The sequence below is a fragment of the Pistacia vera genome, unplaced genomic scaffold (genome assembly GCF_008641045.1).
Source record: "Pistacia vera cultivar Batoury unplaced genomic scaffold, PisVer_v2 Contig247, whole genome shotgun sequence".
Lineage (NCBI taxonomy): Eukaryota > Viridiplantae > Streptophyta > Magnoliopsida > Sapindales > Anacardiaceae > Pistacia > Pistacia vera.
Genome location: NW_022196054.1, coordinates 334659 through 355356, shown reverse-complemented (window position 1 = coordinate 355356; position 20698 = coordinate 334659). Strand labels below are relative to the sequence as shown.

The following is a 20698-nucleotide window of genomic DNA, read 5'->3' as shown; positions in this document are numbered from 1 at the left end:
AAGAGTTGACTAATATTGGGGGAAACAGTTGGTTGCTCTTTCTCTTGTAAAAGACTTCACTGACGTGCACCACGTCACCATCAGGTCATGGCAGGCCATCAAAAGTTTCTCCAAACAACAACCTTTCTTGTGGGCGATCTACAAAATGACAATTCTCATAAATGACAAGTTATGTGATTCGGTTTTCTGCCTCCTGCCCCAGTACTATACTCTACAGTACACAACAACTACAGACAAAGAGATAAACTTTGACTGTTCCCTACGATGTGGGGTCCAGCTCTTGTACTTGAGTGATCGTTGTGCAATGGGGACAGATCATAGTTGTAATGGACGGCTGAGATTTTATACAGTTTTTGGGCCGAACAAGATTTGGTGTATTTTACCCCGTCGATAATAAAGTGAGTTTGCGTGGGAACATGTTAGGGTAAGATGAAACTGCATGGAGGGTACACATTTTAATATTTCATCACATACCCTGTGGGGACACGTGACCCATTTGTATTCAATATTCCATTTGATATTGAACATATAGGAAATAAAAAATTACACTTAAATATTATCAAATTACCTGCTTGTCGTTTATTTTAACAACTAAAATTTAATAGTAAATTTTCTGTTATTTCAAAAACCTTAATAATTTTATTATCTCAAATAAAATAAACAAATTTTACACATAATAGATATTCATGTACTATATTTTGATATTTCATTCAGTTTAACATATTGAATAATAAAAAATAAAAATAATAAAGATAGTACAATCTTCGGTCTATGATCTTAAATAATTTTTAAAAATTTAATCTGTATAAAACATTTGAATTGTATGTATATTTTTCCTAATTTTATAATATCAAACATACAATATTGAATTTTATTTCTTTTTCAATTATTGATTGACATAAATAAATGGTTATAAGCTTTGTGATAGATATACTATACTGAAAAGACCCCAACTCATATTTTATAAAGGCATTCTGAGAAGATAAAAGAAGCCCTTGGAATGTTTGTAACGTGTCTGTAATAGGTGCTTTTTAGAATGTTTTAAAGTACATTTATATTTAAATTAAAAAGCATTTTTTATTCAAAACAGCGCTTTCAAAAAAAGTTACTCTCTATCTCTTTTTTTCCTGATTGCAGTCACTTTAATTCATCTTTAATAGCCTTAAAAATATTGATTGAGTAAGAGTTTTAGTAATCACCCATATTTATTAGCAGTTATGAACTTTCTTGAAAACTCAAACTTACAAGACCATGTTAATTCTTTTTTTATTCTTTTATAATCAAAAGGATTCGAACTTGAAGAACATGTTAATCATCTTTTACTCTTTTAATCATCGGATCACGTCCGGTGATGGTTCTCTCTCTCCTCTCCTCTCCTATCTCTCTCTCCCTCTCATTTTTTTCAGTTTTTTGCATAACAAGCAGATAATGGAGATGCTAAACAAATACCATTCCAAAAAACTGATAGCAAACTTTAATTGTTGCATGGAGCTACCATCTATGTGGCTTAATTGATTAATGCAGAATCATAAACTAGCTATAGAATGTGCACCATCGTTAGTTTCACGCCAAAGTATGATTTTTTTTTCTTTAAATAATACTAATACATGATCAACTGATCAACTGACATAAATTATATATATATATAACACAAGAAAAGCATATACTATACACACAAAAGAGATGAAGTTTACTGATCATATATTTTAAAGATATAGCATCAACTCTCTGTCGTATCAAATTCTTCTTTATCTCTATTATCAAGTAATTTAGACTTCGAGATTTAAAATATATAGATGAATGAGACCTTATAATTTATCTAATGAATATCCGTTAAAATCGAGTACGACCAAGTAAAAAATTGTTTGTAGTTCATATAGGAACCCATAATTTATCTAATATAAGACTTTGTCAACCTTGCGTCAATCAAGTAGAAATTACTTACTTACATTTTAATCTAGTACTTGTGCGCTTCTAACTTAGTAGAAATTGTCTACTTTGGAGATAATTTATATTATTGTCCGTTCAAACCATATTTTTTGGCTTCACACAAACATCTTTCACCTAAAAGACATTTTACTTATGGTAGATATCCATGCACTCGTTCGATAGTGGCATGAGATGTGATTGCCTTTATAAACTATCATTCCAAAGTTATAACAAAAGCTCTCGAGTCTTGAGTCATGAAATATAAAGCATAGGGTTCTTCTATATAAGTTTAGTGTAGATGCAGACTCAAAAGAATCATAGCCAAAACAAATTGGTGGCATTGTTCCCTTGTTCAAAATTGGATGAATGACTTACTGTACTGTTTGAATGGAAATAGCTTGGCATATACTTGGAAATGAAAAGAATGGAGGAGTAAGCTTGCACCATTAACAAAGTGATGGATGCTATTCAATATTCTTCCAGACATTCCAATATTTAAAAGGCCACCTCTGGTTGTGGATCCTTGAATTTGCTCAAACACATGGCAACTTGGGAGGGTTGAAGCTTTCATAACCATTAAAACAAAATCAAAGGAATGGCCTCAATCTAAGCATTATTTGATTATTCAGTTCTAGCCTTCATTTTTGCTTTTGGTTAAATTTTGACAGCTTTTTAAATGACAGAATTGGACCATTGATGGTTTGGGCCTAGAATCATGATAAATCGAATAATTAGTAGTAGAACTATTTGTTTTTACTATAGAAAGGAAAAGAAAATGAATATAAAGGCCGTGCTTAATATTGTCAAAATGGAAACTAAAAGGAAGAATTTGACGTGACATAAGGCCCATCTAGGGCCCAATATGTTGTCAAGTCCACATAAAATGGGTAAATTATTACACCCATTTAAAGATTAGATAAAAACCGCACCACACAATAAGATTAAATGAAAAAACTCAAGTAAACAATATCACCAAACCTAATTCAAGTAATCAGAATGTTTATTTGGTTCATGGGTAATTATTTGTTAACCTCTCATTTATGCCTTAAAAAATTTCTTCTTTAGTTTCAGATATTAAAACATTTCCCTATATTACCAATTTAAGTTAAGACAAACTTTAACCCTAATAGATCAAATAATCAATTCAACAAGGAACCTCAAATCAACATTTGATAATATGAAGTTTCCCTTCATTTTTGTTTTTGGACCTTACTGATTGTATACACGTTGACGTTTGGATTCGTTTGTAATATAAACCTAATATGTTTATGACATGTTAACCATTAAATCCAAAAGTTTAACTCATTAATGACACGTTTACCCATTTAGTCATTTAACTCTTAATGACACGCTTAAAAATATTTGTGTCATAAAAAATTAATCACGTATAAAACAAGTTGCGAAATTAAAGCAACTTGTTTAATTAATCGTGCTACTAAATAGGTTTGTGGGTTGAAAACCTATTTAGTAAAATGGTTATGTTTTCTCATTGAATATGACCAAATACAATTAGATTCACCTCTATCCTTCTCAAATTGTATCAATGTTGTGGTATTAGCGTGTCATATAAAAATTGTGACCCCTATTTTTGGTAATGAAATTGACTTTTTTAAATTATAAATTGGGCCATCAATTGTTTGGCTGATTGGCTTAGTGGGGATGTCTCCCTTCAACAAAACAGACGTTTTGTCAACTGCTATTGGGTGACTTGATAGTTAAAAACAGGAATATCTCATAAACTCCTGGGTTTGAGTTCCTTCAGACACTAATTCTCCATTGAGACTCATACCAATCATATTTCAGGACATGGAAGATCGGTGAGGTGTACGCAAACTGTGTCTCAAATATCCCTAGTGATTAAAAAAAGGGCAACAAATGCTTTTCATCTCATCTACGTTTGGTGTCACATTATTGACCTATTTTGGCTTCTTCAAATGATTCCTTAAGAATCTCAGTGCCCAATTAAAATCTAACGCATTTTTTGTTCTCTTATCTACTTGATTACTTCAATTTGAGTGATAGTAATGGTATTAAACTAGTAATGATGATAAATTAGACAATTAAGCTGTACCAATATTGTGTGTTACTATAGGGAAAGGAATTATTGTGCCACTATTTATTTAGTTACGGTGATTCAATCATGGAGGTGCTTTCATACGTGTCAAAAAGTGTAAAACTTAAAGCAAGATTAACGAGTTGAAGTTAAAGTTTTAGCACATCATCCCAATACCTGTAATATCCAATTAATCTCAAGAAATTTTAATTAACAACACCATATTTTAAATATGAGACGTGTGCACTCTCCAATTGAAATTTATGACATGGCCTACTTATTAAATAATAATATAATGATGTCATTTCTTTGTCACATAATTGAGTTTTAAATATATACTTTTTATATTATTATCTAGTTACCCTTTAATCACAAATCTTAGTACTTATGTGAATAGAGTTAAACAATGGTACTATTGTGCGAGAGTTTATGACAAGCTCGGATTATGATAGCTCAAGAAAGTGAAGTTCGGTAGAGCGAGCTAACCAGACAATATCTTACAGGTAAGACAAGCCTTATCCCCTAAAATCAAGGAGAGGATTTCGGTACCATCACGCAATTCCATTATTACCGCGATCACGCCAATCATGAGATTACTTTCCATGTTTAAACCACGATCCCTTAAATACCTCATTGACCGTTATCAAATTCATGTTAAATAACCCTAAAAAACTCATTGTAAGGTGTTGCAATTTTAGAGAGAGAAAAGATGTTTATTCTTGTAATCTTCCAAATTTAATATAAGAACAGTAGACATAGACGTGAGAGTTAGCACATTGAACCACTTAAAAGTTTTATTGTCCTTTTATTAATTCTTCCTAGCTGATTTTAATCAATTACGCTCCATCGGTTCTGATTCCATCAAGATCAATCGGATCTCTTAGGTGCATGCGATTTTTTGTATCAACATGTAGTATTTTATATCATTCTTAGGTATGGTTAGCTTCTAAAAGGTGATAGTATGATTTTCAAAGCTTATAGCATTTTTTTAAAACCCGGCTCTGTCGGTTGGATCGGTTCAACCAAGACGTGGTCGGTGAGCTGGTCGGGAGAGTAAAAACCCAGGAGGCCATTCACCTAGATTCACCCTGGGGTTGGCTTTGGTATTGTAGCAACCTACCGGTCCAACCGGTTTTTGGAATAAACTAGGTGAATTAGACACTAGAAATGACGACTTTCAGTCGACATTCTGCAAGCAAACATGAGGGGTTTTGAATGGTGATCACAGTGAGTCTGGGGGTGGTATCTGATTAAGTTTTAGTCGTCATAATCGCCAAAATTTGGCTAAGAACGGCGAAACCCTATCTTCTGATTGCCGATGATTGGTGGGTGAATCTTGGGAACTTTGCGGGTTTTGTAGGGAGTAGCCGGTGCGTCTAAGGACGGTGTGGGTTGGAGTGTGGTCGTCGCTCAAATGTCCAAAATCTGGCAAAGGACAACCAAAAAAATGTAATCCGTCATTGGCGATTGGTGGGGTGGAGGGCTTGGGTATTTTGGGGTTTGTAGGGAGTAAGCCGGTGAGCCTAGGTGGTTGGTGTGTTAGCTATCGTCGCTCAAATGCTAGAATCTGGCAAAGGACAGCTAGAAAACACGTTTTCTATTGCCCGTGATTAGCCAGTGATGAGAGGGGATAAAAGGTATGGTTTTGAAAAGGAGAGGGTGGGGGTTTCAATGGTGGTGATGATGAGAAAACAACCAGAAAAGGGGAAAAAGGTTAACGTTGATGTGTGCTAACGGTCCAGAAACATTGCCATGCTAACATGCGTCAAATTCAAAAATTTTGAAATTGTTTTAATTGACACGTATCAACTTGACTCACCGTTATACCGGTCACTTGGGATCCAGCTTCTTTGCTGGGTTAGCCCCGGGTTGATTTTTAATAACTTGGGTTAAAGTGTAGTCTATTTCTACACCAGGAAAAAGTTTATGGTATTACGAGGTTGTTTCTGACTTGAGAATTAACAGGGAGGGCAATAGGACTTATTAATTTGAGTATTGTCGCACCATTTAAAAACCTTCGAAATAAATGACTTCATTGACATTTGTGTTGCGTGATACACTTAATTTCTTTGCGTACTCTTTAAATCATTGACACCTTGTTTTCCTCAATACCCATTTTAATTTTATGATGAATACGGAAATAATGTATGATCATCTCATTCACGAAATCAAACCATAATAATTATTTAATTGACAAAAATCAGTCTTATCAATTAGTCTATTTATGAAGTCAATCACTTTTATTTTTCAATTTAAAATTAAAATCATATGCAAAATTTTAACATCTCTTTCAGGATACACAAATTATCGTGTTAAAAAATAACAAAAATCTCAGATGTCGGTAGTAATCGTTAGTGTGGCTATTAGAATGAATAATAATATATATACCTCCGTTTATTTTAACACAAAAAATAATGATAATACTACACTTATAATCCAATCTCATATTTTTTTTCACAACCTTTACATACATTCACAATTAGTTAGCTCACAAATGGGTTCTGCATGCTATTGCGACTATCATGTCGAGATTGTGAAAAAAATTATAAAATTGAGTTGTGAGCCAATCTTTATTGAAAATAATGATAGAGGGATCCATTATTTCTTTAACTATGAAATTTTTGTTACTTAATTAAACCTAAGAGGGAATATGTTTATAACCCTTTCTTCTATGTTAAGGAAGAGTGGGCATTATTTTAAAACTGAAATAAAAATTAAAAAATATGATATATATTTTGTTAGAACACAGTTGATAGAGTGTCACATTTTGTGACCCCACCATGACACGTGGACAATCGAAAATGAAAGCGCGTTTTAAACCTTTGACATGAGCCCTCAAGGAAAGACAGTAGTTGGTCCGATCCCCTGCCACTCCCTTAATCATTACACCACCACATAAACGATGAACTTATAATTCATTCATCTCCACACACACAGAGAATAAGGACAAAATAACTACCATTCTTCGGTTGAAATTTCAACTCAATCAATATTAACAAGTACAAATGTATTTCTTTATAGTATTTAATATTATACATAGCTACTCAAATCCACGAGATTGATTCATTTGAAATCTATGAAATTTTAATAAATAATTTTATAATCCACAAGACATGTCCAATCGACAATAATAATTTTTTAGGAAAAAAATTATAAATTTTATGGATAAAGAAGAGTAATAGACTTTTTTCCACCCAAGCTTTGTACACTTGTCTTATCAAAAAAGTTTTAAAATACTACTTTTCCATCCAAAGTTTGTTGATTATCCAGAATCCACTTTCCAATTTGGTGGCTAACGGAGAGAAAACTTGATCCAAACTTTGGGGCTTTTGAAGAGGGCATGCCAATAAGTCTTTTGGTGATGGCAAGCTGGATTTTGATAATTGAGATTGGTCAGAATCTGACTTGAGAGGGACGGGTATGCATTACACAAATTGCTCGATTGCGGAAAATTGGCATGGTTAGCGGAAGCAAGATTTGATAGGTTTTGGTGAGTGGTAATCGGGGAAGAGAATGGTGGTAGCATGAGATAATAAAGTGTCAAAATTAGCTAGTTATTGGTTGAAATATAAACTTTGGGTGAGAAAGTGATATTTTAAAACTTTTTGGGTGAAAAAGTGTCATTAAAGGCAAACTTTGATTGGGTGAGAGCTCTAACGGCTACCCTTATTAACACCTAAAGATAGACTCAAATGCAGAATCTCTTGAATAATACACCAAGATATCTTGATTGAACCATTCGTCCACCTAGATATTGATTTAATCAAATTATGATTCTTGAATATAGTATTTAAAATTTTTTTTATTCATTTTAGATTTTATAAAATCAAAAACATGTTTTCGAAATATAGTATTGAACATGTTCTCAAAATTATTTCTAGATATTACAAAAATTGAAACAAGTTTTTGAAAACTTGCTGAAACTGTTCTTCAAAATACAGTTTTATTTGGGTCCAGACCCCTGGGGCCATAATTACTTCTGTCTGGAAGATTCATAAATTTTAAAATGATTTTCAATTTTTCTATTTAAAGTAAGAGTAAACGACTTTTTCCCACCCAAGGTTTGCCTTAATGACTTTCCCACCCAAAAAGTTTCACAATGCCACTTTTAAAACCAAAATTTATATTCCGTTAATACCTAAAATACATTTCACTTTTTTAACTATTGCCAGGGTAAGAGAGGTTTTATAGAGTAGAGACCACTGGATCGAATGGTGGTGACACATTAAATATTCGTCGTCGGAATTAGTCAAAAATCAACTAAGAACAGAAAACCCTAACTTTATGGTGGCTAGCAATTGACGAGTAATCAGGTGCCAGACTGAGGGGGTTTTGTAAGGAGACCAAAGATATAAATGGTGGTGATGTAAAAAAATTTTTCTACCATAATCGATTTTGAATAGTAATAGAATATTAATTTTGAGTTAAAAAATAATATTTTGAAACTTTTTGGGTGGAAACGATGAGGCAAGCCTTGGGTGGGAAAAAGTCGTTTACTCTTTAAAATAAATCCCTACCACATGATTCTAGAACAAATGTTTGAGGAGAAAGCAAGCCCTTCGCCAAGGTCATTCTCGTAATTAATTTAAAATCCTCAATTTCTTAATTATTTTTTTGAATATTGGGTATTTGGCTTCCTGTAATTTTGGTGATACCACTTTGTCTTTTCTCAACAATAAGATCCTAAAAAGATACCTTCATTCGCTATTATGCCCCACCACTAAAGCAGTAAAGCTTTATAATTGAGCCAGTTGGAGCCCCAACCTAAGCTAGGCTACTTCCAACTTTTTTATTTATTTTCTTCCGTCGGTGGTGTATGACAGGTTTAACCACACCTTAACTAATTTTTTTTTTTTTTACTTTAAATTATCAAATGACTAAAAATCTTAATGATTATTTCTATTAACAAATTTATAAAATATTTTTTAACTTTTTTACCATCGAACAATCCAGAGATGATTTAAGGGCTACTTCCAACTTCTACTGCTATTATATGTAAGGAACATTATTTATCTAACAATTGATTGACAACATTTAATATTAAACTTGTAAAACAATTTGAACAATTCATGGTACAGAACATTTATTCCATTACAATATAGTACTACAATTTTGAATATCTACAAACACTCTCCATAATGTCGTAAACGAAGATTAAAAACTTCAAACCCTAGCAAAATCAGCAAGATTATTATTTTTTTTTTTTGGTTGCTATGGCTTTTGCAGGTTAGTTACATTGACAATTGTCTTCACCTTGCCAAGTCCAAACTATGTCTTTGAGTGCAGGCCTCACTTCTTCTTCATAGAACTTCTTGTACTCAAGAGTGTCTCCGGCCGACTTCGAGAACTCGACCACCGCGACCTCCGGCGCCACCTCGAAAACCTCCGCCGTCACCACCAATTTCCCTTTTCTACCTTCCTCTTTTCCCAGCATTTTCAACTTGAATTCCTTCGCACACACACCGAAATTCAACTTCTTCGCCAATGTCTCAAGCTTCCCCATGATGGCTGAAGACGAACACCTCGATGTAAACATGGACCCTGATTTCCTCTTATTCTCAAACAAACCTGACAAATCAAACCCCGTCGACATTGACGATATGAACTCGAAGGCATTATAGAAAGGCGGCGACGAATTCTTTGCTCTTACTAATTCAATCTCCCCAGGATTATCTTCACCACTTCCAAAACCATTCTCCACTGTCAATTTCTCATCAATAGAAACCGCTACAGGTTTACAAAACCCTTTCTGAAACCAGGGATTCCGCATAATTTCCGAAACTGTAATTCTCTTTTCAGGATCAGTCACCAGGATCCTTGATATCAACTTCCTGGCATCAGGGGAAATCCAGGGCGGAAACTCAAACTCCGCCTTGAAAATTTTCCTGTACATCTTCATAACATTTTCATCCTGGAATGGTAAAAACCCTGCAAGAAGAACAAAAAGAATAACCCCACAAGACCAAATGTCCGATTTTGCTCCATCATATCCTTTTTTCCTCAGGACTTCAGGGGCAACATATGCCGGAGTTCCACATCTTGTGTGCAACAATCCATCATTCCAGATTTGTTCCGGCAAGGCCGAGAGCCCGAAATCCGAAACTTTCAAGTCCTCATTTTCATCCAGGAGGAGATTTTCCGGCTTCAAATCACGGTGATAAACGCCGCGACTATGACAGAAATCAACCGCGCTAATCAGCTGCTGAAAATACTTTCTCGCCAAGTCCTCCTTCAGCTTTCCCTTGGCGACTTTAGCAAATAACTCTCCACCCTTAACATACTCCATTACAAAGAAAATCTTCGCCTTCGTCGCCATGACTTCTTTGAGTTCGACAACGTGGGGGTGTCTCACCAAACGCATAACTGAAATTTCCCTCTTGATTTGCTCCATTAAACCTTCTTTCTTAACCAGATCTTTCAGGATAACTTTTACTGCAACACACTCCTGAGTGGAAAGATTCTTCCCAAAATAGACTTTGGCGAAGGTGCCTTGGCCTAATAATCGCCCCATCTCATACTTTTCAAAAAGAACATTTCTTGCCCCATTGCTGCAACAATTTTGTTTACTCTCAGCTTGTTCTTCCATAACTCTGAAAAAAAAAACAACTAAACAAGTTTAAAGAAAATATTTCAAAAACTATCTCAATTCACATCAAAGAACATTTTTTTGTTGAAGACATAAGCAAGGCTATATGGGATGCTACAAAAAGGGGAATTTTCCATGAAAATTTGGGGATAAGGCTGGAATCTGGAGAGAAAAAAGGTGAGAATTGATGGGAAAACAGTGGTGATTGGATGGTGAGAAAATTGGAGAGAGTGGAAAGGGAGTGGGGTGGCTTGTAGTCATTGGAGGTCATGGTTTTGGTGAGGCGAAGCACATAGAAATTTACAAATATCTGATAAATTTAATGTGTGATATAAAAGCTTGGCCAATAATGGTGAGGACACATTTGGAGATGGGGGGGCCAAGGTCTTTCTGACATTTTTTGTTTGGACTTCTGTAGACTTTCAGGCTTTGGTGAAGGTTCTGGTGTGGTGGAAATTTATTTGCCAAATCATGTCTCATCAGGTTTTTATTAAAATTCTGTTCACTTTTTTGGACAGCTCTTGAGATAAATAATTTTAACAAAAAAAATTTATTTAGAGTTAAAAATATTAGATTTTACTAATAATAAAGGTTTATATAGTTTGTATTGATTACATTTTACCTAAATTAGAAGGTGTGATATAAAATGTGTTGGATGGTCAAGGTCAACAGTATTCTGGTAATTAGTGAAGGTAACATCTGAGAGGATTCTAATTGAAGTAAATTTTCATAACAAATCAATCAAGCTCATACTAATCAACAATTTCTTTTAAAAAGCTTTTATTTTAAGTTACCAGCAGTATTGTAATCATATAATTCATTAGTCTTTTAAGAGTTTTAGATAATGAAGTTGGACTTCCTACCATCACTGCAAATGGTTTACTCCTCCCGATTTCTGGTCCTAATTTTTGCACTAATTCATGGGCAATAAAGTTATGGGAGGTTCCACCATCCACCAATACAAATACCTCTTCCTTCCCAATCAATCCCCTGAGCTTCAATGTCTTATTGGTGGCTATCCCCACAATAGAATTTATTGATAATGCGAGAGGGTTACCTTCCTTAAGTGGTGCATCATCCGGCTCCTATGCGTCTTCCTCTTTTTCGGTATCATCGTTATCGTCTAACACCAGTAGGATCTGGAGTGATTCACTTTTGCAGCGCTGCAAAAGTAAATCACTCAAGATCCTTTGTGATGAAAAGTTTGCAATCAGCTCACGAATTCAGGTTTTTGTTCGCCTACCTTAGCTCTTTCGATAAAAGGTATTTTGCAAGCAACAGAATGCAGACACTCTTTCATCATGGAAACGGCTGATCTCACCCTAGGATTCCAATGGCTTAATCTATGTACAACTGATCACAAGTCAGTCTGTGCATGAAAATCATTCTTTCCAATTACCACATCTTAATGAGCAAGATATATCTTAGAAAAGTTGTCATCAAATAGAGTTTGTTACTGACTTGAGACATGAGTATAAAGTCTAGCTGCTTCATTTCAAGCCTTTCCTTCTGAAGTTGCAACTTCTTATGCAGCACTAAATGTTCCAAGTTTGTGATGGTATCCCAAGCATGCAACAAATTGTTCTGCAAAACCATGACAGAGTAACATAAGACAGACTACTATTAAAATTTTAAAAACATATAAGCTGACAATGTGACAATGCCATCCCAGTCCAACTTAATTTTAAAGTACTTGAAATGTATCCGTCGATGTCAGTTAATCATATCATTAAGTTGTTGAATAAGTTGGGCGGGGACTGGGGACATGTCCTACATATGAATTTTCGCTGGTCTTGTATTATGTTTTCTTCAAGAAGTTATAATTATCAAAATTTGCTATATAACTGATGGTTTTCTGGACATGGCAATGCATACTCACAACCTTATTCTTGTATTGAGGATTACTTTGGATTTAATAATAGCTTAACGATACAACCTATAGGGTCAAAGTCCAATCTCCCTAGAGTCAAATCGAGTTTGAAGGCCGNTAAATTTGTTTTAAAGTAGGGGTATTATTGTCCAAAATTTTTATTAATAAGGGATAAAATTGTAACAAAAAAAGATAACCCTGGTAATCTTAGAAAACCTAAGAAAATAGAGGTAATCAGATTACCTCTTATATTACCAATAGTAACTACTATTGGTATTTGAAGATTACTGGTATCTTATATTACTTGACAACCAAACGTGGTAATCAAGTAATATAAGATGACATTACCCCAGTAATGTCACTTAACCCCGAACCAAACTGACCCTAAGGATTATATGAAAATGTTCTCTTATTTTACATGACTCTTCTCTACCTTTTGCATAAAGAAGTTGAGCTTTTATATTCCTTCAAATTTGAGTTGTTGCTTCATTTAATGCAACTTTGAAAAGTCCGCAGAACCCAGAGGAACGGTCATTCCATAATCGCGAACGGTCGCTCTTGACACAACGGATACTTTTTCTCAGATCTAAGGTTTATGGAATAATCATTCCACCACACCATATGATCGTGCAAAGGCATCGTACGGTCATTCCACCATGCGAAATGGTCTAACCAAAGGCTCTTCCAAATCCATAAAATTTCAAGAGGCATGCATGACTTCTTAGAACATTGTCATGCGTTTAGACAAAAATCTGCAGATAGGAACTGTTGTTCCACCACAGAGAACGATCATGCCATTTTTGATACTTGAGTTTTTGACCTGACCTACAAGATTGACTTTTGAAGAATAGTTAAGAGCGCGAAGGATTATGAATTTGAAATATCTTGACTTTTAACTTGAATGGAACGGTCGTGTAAGATGGTCGTGCCAGAGTGAGTGATGTCACACATTTTGGCAGAGTGTTGCATGACTATATGGAACGATGTTGTGGAAGATGGTATGTTTATATGGGTAGCTTTTTATGATATTGAACGGTCGTGTCTTGATTGCGCATGGTCATAACACTTGAAAAATCTACTTACGCACGGTCATACCACTTGACAAATCTGTTATGGTTTGGTTATGACTTGTGTCATACTTTAGCATTTCTTTTTGTTAGTGATCAATCAACTTTTTGGTTAGTTTTGGCACATCAAAACACATAAAAGACCAACAATTTCCGTTAAATATTGTGGTATTCTTTGTGAAAACGAAAATACCCTTTACTACTTGACATTAAATTACCAATTTGTCCTTAATTTTTTTCTCATTCTCTTTCCTTCTTTCTTCTTCCTCTCTTTTCTTTTTTCTTTCTCTGTCCTTCTCTTCTTCTCTTTCCTCTCTCAATCACACTAGGCCGTTTTCTCTCTTTTTTCTATCGTCCCCTTCTCTTCTCTTTTATTTTCTTCCTTATTTTTCTCTCTTCCCTTTCCCTTTCTTCTCTTCTTATCTTTCCTCTCTCTGGCGGTGGATGTTGTTACTTCCCTTTCTTTTTCACTCAAAGTCAAGTTGATCGAGAGAAGACTTGCTTGTTTGATATGATTTTTCTCGATTGATGATTGTTGTGTGTTGCGGTGATTGTGTTGAGAAAGAAGTGAAGTTTGGTGGTGTGTTTGGGTCGTGTTTTGCGCACAAGAAGTTTGAAGTTCGTTGGACCGGCCAAATCACAAACCACCACTACAGCTGATTCCAGCAGCCAAAACCCCACCCCTAGCCTCACTTCACCCCCTTAACGAAACCCTTAGCATCCCAACATCTGGTCACTTGCCGAACGCCATCCACCACCCTTTTCGTTGTTGTGCAAGACAATCATGACTGAGAGCTAACTAGAGTTTTTTTTTTTTTTTTTTTTTTTTTTTTTTTTTTTTTTTTTGAGTTGTTTTGAAAGGATTTTGACTGTATTTAGAGTCCCTTGTTGTTGTGGATTGATTGTACAAATTTCCCTATCGTCGGCCACCAATCCACCTACCTTTGGAACACACCGACCAACCGTTCGATTTTTTTATTTTTGAGGCATAATGTTAATTGATCATCCTACCTTTACTTATAACGGACTTTTAACCATTATGCCCTTCTTCACAATGAAATTTACTAGCGAATTTGTGTTGTGGGTAGTAAAGTTATATTTTGAAACTTTTTGTGTGAGAAAGTGTCATCAAGTCATTATTTCGGTTGGGGAAAAGTCATTTACTATATTATTTATTACATGCATATTTGTTTCAAAAGGGTTCAATACAAGATTATTACATGTACATTTATTTAAAAAGTTTTCAATTATCATATGATTAGATAGAAGAAAAAAATACATGCCGTAAATTTTTTCAAAAAAAAAAAAAAAAATTGGTGATTAACTTGTATTTGTTCTTGGATCTAGAAGAAAGATACCATTGACTTGGGATAAAATAAACCTATAATATTTTAGTCTAGTCACCATTTTCAATGTATGAAATTTAGCACTAATCTTAATAATTTAATTAAGAGTAAACCACTTTTTCCACACCCAATGTTTGTATTAATGACACTTGTTCACCAAAAAAATTTTAAAATACCACTTTTCCACCTAAAGTTAATATTATGTTACTGCCCAAAGCCGATTTTGGCCAATTTTGACATCAAAAATTCTCTTCGTCACCACCATTTGAACATTCGATCTCCTCTCTATAAAATCTCTCTCACTCTGGTACCTGATTTTTTGTTGATTTTCAGTCATCACAAAGTTAAAGTTTTTTATTCTTAGCTGATTTTTGGCTGATTCCAACGGTGAATATTCAATCGGTCACTACCATTCAATCCATTCGTTGCCACTCTATAAAAGCCCTATTACACTAGCTTCTAGTAACTCATCGAATGCCGGCTGAGAAAGCAAAGTGTATTTTAGATATTAACGAAATATAAAATTTGGGTGAGAAATGGGTATTTTGAAACTTTTTTGACGGGAAAATGTCATTAAGGCAAACCTTGGGTGGGAAAAAGTCATTTGCTCTTTTAATAGATTGGCGGAGTAATTGCCCTAGAATCATGGTTTGGACCATGGTCAACTCTAGTTCCTATAAATAATTGAGGCAATCGAAAACTCCACTAAGCTTACCAAGCAGGGGAATAAATAATATCGAATATCGTCTCCGAGATTTTGTTGGAGTAACACTTTAATTAACCTCAATTAATTCCCTTTCTAAATGCTATAAATACTCCGAATTTATAAAAGATAACACATAGACCTGCTGAGATATATGCTTTAAAGTAACCTTTTTCTCTTAGAGTAGACGTCAAATTCTAGTAAGAGGTTTAGCAAAATTTCAAGTTGATACCTCTGATTGTATTTATTTCAGTTTTTTATCTTTAAACTAACATCGTTAGTAACTATTGGAGGTGGTTAGAAAACAGTGAATGAAGTCGATAAAAAAGATAGTAGGTTTGTAGAGAGTTATGGGCGAGTCTAAAGGGTAGTCCGAAAGTGATTTTTGACCTTAAGATTCGGCACGGGAAAAAATCAAAATCGTTTACTTGGAGCTATAATAGAGGAGTATTTTGCCTAAAATAAATAGTCTATCGACCAAAGAAGCTTTGGTGCACTTTAGCGTGTTAATGCTGGTCACACTATTGCGAAAAAATTAGAAATAATGAAATAAAATAAACATCTTACTAAAGGATTTGAAATATGCAACGGGATATCGACTACGAAGTTGACTAATATTGGGGGGAACAGTGGTGGCCTCTTTCTCTAGTAAATAAGACGCACGGCGTGCACCACGTCACCATCAGATCATGCAGCGACACATCAAAGTTTCTGCCCAACGACAAGCTTTCTTGGGGCGATCTACAAAACAGACAATTCTCAAAAATGACAAGGATGTGAATTCGGTTTGTGCCTGCCTGCCAGTAACTTCCCTAGAATCATGGTTGGACCATGGTCAACTCTAGTTCTATAAAAAATTGAGGCAATCGAAAACTCCAGTAAGCTACAAGCAGGGGAAATAAATAATATCGAATATCGTCTCCGAGATTTTGTTGAGGTAACACTTTAATTAACCTTAATTAAGTACCTTTCTAAATGCTTAATACTCCGAATTCATAAAAGATAACACAATGACTGCTGAGATATATGCTTAAAAGGTAACCTTTTTCTCTTAGAGTAGACGTCAAATTCTAGTAAGAGGTTTAGCAAAATTTCAAGTTGATACCTCTGATTGTATTTATTTCAGTCTTTACTTAAAACTAAATCGTTAGTACCTATGGAGGTGGTTAGAAACAGTGAGTGAAATCGATAAATAAAGATATAGTTTTGTAGAAGGGTTTATGGGAGAGTCAAAGGTAGTCTCGAAAATGATTTGAACTTCAGATTCGGCACGAAAAATCAAAAAACGTTTTACTTGGGCATATAAGATGAGTCGTATTTGCTAATATAAACTCATCTTGACCAAAGAAAACTTTGGTGCACTTAACACGCTAATGTGGTCACATATGTGAAAAAATTAGAAATGTATGAAATAAAATAAACATATTACTTTAGGATACGAAAATATGCAACGAGGATATCGATTGAAGAGTGACGAAAATTGGGGGAAACAGTTGGTTGCTCTTCTCTTGTAAATAGACTTCACTGACGGCACCACCGTCACCATCAGGTCATGGCAGGACCATCAAAAGTCTTCTCAAAACAACAACCTTTCTGGGGCGATCTACAAATGACAATTCTCATAACATGAACAGGATGTGATTGGGTTTATGCATCGCTCCTCAGTACTATCTCTCATTGTACAACAATACAGGCGACAGAGATAAACTTTGGACTTGTTCACTACGATGGTGGGGGTCAGCTCTTGTACTGTGAGTGACGGGTGTGCAATGGGGACAGATCATAGTTTAATGGACGGCTGAGATTTTATCCGTTTGGGGCCGAACAAGATTTGGTTGTAAATTTTACCCCGTCGATAATAAAGTGAGTGCGTGGGAACATGCTTAGCTTCGGCGCTTTTTTTTTTTTTGGGAAGATGAGACTGCATGGAGGGTACACATTTGGAATATTTATCACATACCCTGATGGGACACGTGACCAATGTGTATTCAATATTCCATTTGATGATTGAACATATAGGAATAGAAAATTACTTAAAATATTTCAATTACACGTGCTGGTTATTCTTAACAACTAAAATTTAATAGTAAAAAAATTTTCTTTGTTATTTCAAAAACCTAAGATAATTTTATTATTCAAAATAATAAACACAAATTGTTACACAAACACCGATGATATTCTTCTACTATGAATATTTCATTCAGTTAACATATGTAATATTAAAAAATCCAAATAATAAAGATAGTACAATCTTCGGTATATATTGATACTCAAACAATTTTAAAATTTATCTGTATGAAACATTTGAATTGTAGTATAATTTTTCCTAATTTTATAGTATCAAACCACAATAGAATTTTTATTTCTTATTGCATATTTGTGACATAAATAAATGGTTATAGCTTTTGGGATGTATACTATACTGAAAAGACCACCAACTCATATTTAATAAAGGCATTTGAGAAGAATAAAAGAAGCCCTGGAATGTTTGGAACGTGTCTGAATAGGTGCTTTTTAGAGTTTTAAGTACATTTATATTTAAATTAAAATCATTTTTTATTCAAAACAGCGCTTCTCAAAAAAAATGACTTACTCTTATCTCTTTTTTCCTGATGCAGTCACTTTATCCTCTTAATAGCCTTAAAATTATTGATTGAGTAAGAGTTTTAGTAATCACCCAATTATTAGCAGTTAGACATTCTTGAAAACTCAAACTTACAACGCCATGTTAATTCTTTTTATTCTTTATAATCAAAATGATTCGAATTGGAAAAGAAACATGTTAACTCATCTTTTACTTTTATCATCGGATCACGTCGCGTGATGGTTCTCTCTCTCTCTCTTCTCTATCTCTCTCTCTCTCATTTTTCAGTTTTTTGCATGTAAACAAGCAGATAATGGAGATGCTAAACAAATACCTTCCAGAAAACTGATAGCAAACTTTAATGTTGCATGGAGGCTACCATCTAGTGGGTTAAATTGATAATGCAGAATCATAAACTAGCTAGAGAATGTGCACATCGTTAGTTTCACCGCCAAAGTAGAATTTTCTTTTAAAAAGTAATACATGATCAAATGATCAACTGATCAAATATATATATAATATAGAACAGAAAAGCATATACTATAAACACAAAGAGATGAGTTTACGATCATAATTTTAAAGGATAAAGCATCAACACATCTGTCGTATCAAAATTCTTCTTTATCTTTATCAAGTAATTTAGACTTCGAGATTATAAAAATATCTAGATGAATGAGAACTTATAATTTATCTAATGTAATATTCCGTTAAATATCGAGTACGACCAAGTAAAAAATGGTTTGTAGTTCATATAAGGGAAACCCATAATTTATCTAATATAAGACTTTGTCAACCTTGCGTCAAATCATAGTAGAAATTACTTACTTACAGTTTACTCTAGTACATTGTGCGCTTCTAACTTAGTAGAAATTGTCTACGTGGGAGATAATTTATATTATGTCCGTTCAAACCATATTTTTGGCTTCACACAAACATCTTCACTAAAAGACATTTTACTAGGTTGATATCCATGCACTCGTTCGATAGTGGCATGAGATGTGATTGTTATATACTATTCATTCCAAAGTTATACACAAGCTCTCGAGTCTTGAGGTCATGAGAATATAAAGCATAGGGTTCTTCTATATAAAGTTTAGTGTAGGATGCAGACTCAAAAGAATCATAGCCAAAACAAATTGGTGGCATGTTCCCTTGTTCAAAATTGGAATGAAGACTTACTGTACTGTTTGAATGGAAATAGCTTGGCCTAACTTGGAAATGAAAAGAATGGAGGAGTAGAGCTTTGCACCATAACAAAGTGATGGATGCTATTCAATATTCTCCAGACCTTCCATATTAAAGGCCACCTCTGGTTGTGGATGCCTTGAATTGCTCAAACACATGGCAACATTGGGGAGGTTGAAGTTTCATAACCATTAAAACAAATCAAAGGAAGGCCTCAAATCTAAGCATTATTTGATATTCAGTCTCGCCTTCATTTTTGCTTTTGGTTCAATTTTGCAGCTTTTAATGACAGAATTGGACCATTGATGGTTTGGCTAGGAATCGATATACGAATAATTAGTAGTAGCAACTATTTGTTTTACTATAGAAAGGAAAGAAAAATGAATATAAAGGCGTGCTTTAATACGTGTCAAAAGTGGAAACAAAAGGAAGAATTTGACGTGACATAAGGCATCCCTAGGGCCCAATATGTTGTCAAGTCCAATAAATGGGTAAATATTAACCCCATTTAAAAAAGATTAATAACCGCACCACACAAAAATTAAATGAAAAAACTCAAGTAAAACAATAATCTACCAAACCTAATTCAAGTATCAGGAATGTTTAATTGGTTCATGGGTAAATTATTTGGTAACCTCATTATTGCCTTAAAAAGATTTCTTCTTAGTTTCAGATATTAAAAACATTTCCCTAATATTAACAATATTATAGTTAAGACAAACTTTACCCTTAATAATCATCAAATCAACAAGGATAACCTCAAATCTAAGCATTTGATATATGAAGTTTCCTTCATTTTTGTTTTGGACCTTACTGAGTGTATAACAAGTTGACGTTGTTGGATTCGTTTGTATATAAACCTAAATATGTTTATGGCATGTTTAACCATTAAATCCAAAAGTTTAACTCATTAATGACACGTTTAACCATTTAGTCATTTAACTCTTTAATGACACGCTTAAAAATATTTGTGTCATAAAAAATTAATCACGTTATAAACAGTTGCGAAATTAAAGCAACTGTTTAATTAATCGTGCTACTAATAGGTTTGTGGGTTGAAAAACTATTTAGTAAAATGGTTATGTTTCTCATATGAATATGACACAAATACAATTAGATTCAACTCTATCCTTCTCAAATTGTATCAGAATTGTGTGGTATTAGCGTGTGTATATAAAAATTGTGCCCCTATTTTGGTAATGAAATTGACAATTTTTAAATTATAGAATGGGCCATCAATTGTTTGGGCTGATTGGCTAGTAGTGGGGGATGTCTCCTTCAACAAAACGACGTTTTGTCAACTGCATTGGGTGACTTGATAGTTAAAAAACAAAGGAATATCTCATAAACTCCTTGGGTTTGGTTCCTTCCGACA

General features: G+C 34.1%; 1 protein-coding gene across 1 annotated transcript; it reads right to left on the bottom strand.

Moving 5' to 3' along the window:
* Positions 1-9176: 9176 nt before the first annotated feature.
* LOC116132010 (CBL-interacting serine/threonine-protein kinase 5-like) lies at positions 9177-10962 on the bottom strand. The gene has a single exon (XM_031417691.1). The coding sequence runs from the start codon at positions 10566-10568 to the stop codon at positions 9210-9212; it is 1359 nt and encodes a 452-aa protein (XP_031273551.1). The 5' UTR covers positions 10569-10962; the 3' UTR covers positions 9177-9209.
* Between the last annotated feature and the right edge of the window lie 9736 nt (positions 10963-20698).

Coding starts and splice junctions, on each gene's coding strand:
- LOC116132010 (XM_031417691.1), bottom strand. CDS start 10,568: ATGGAAGAACAAGCTGAGAGTAAACAAAATTGTTGCAGCAATGGGGCA.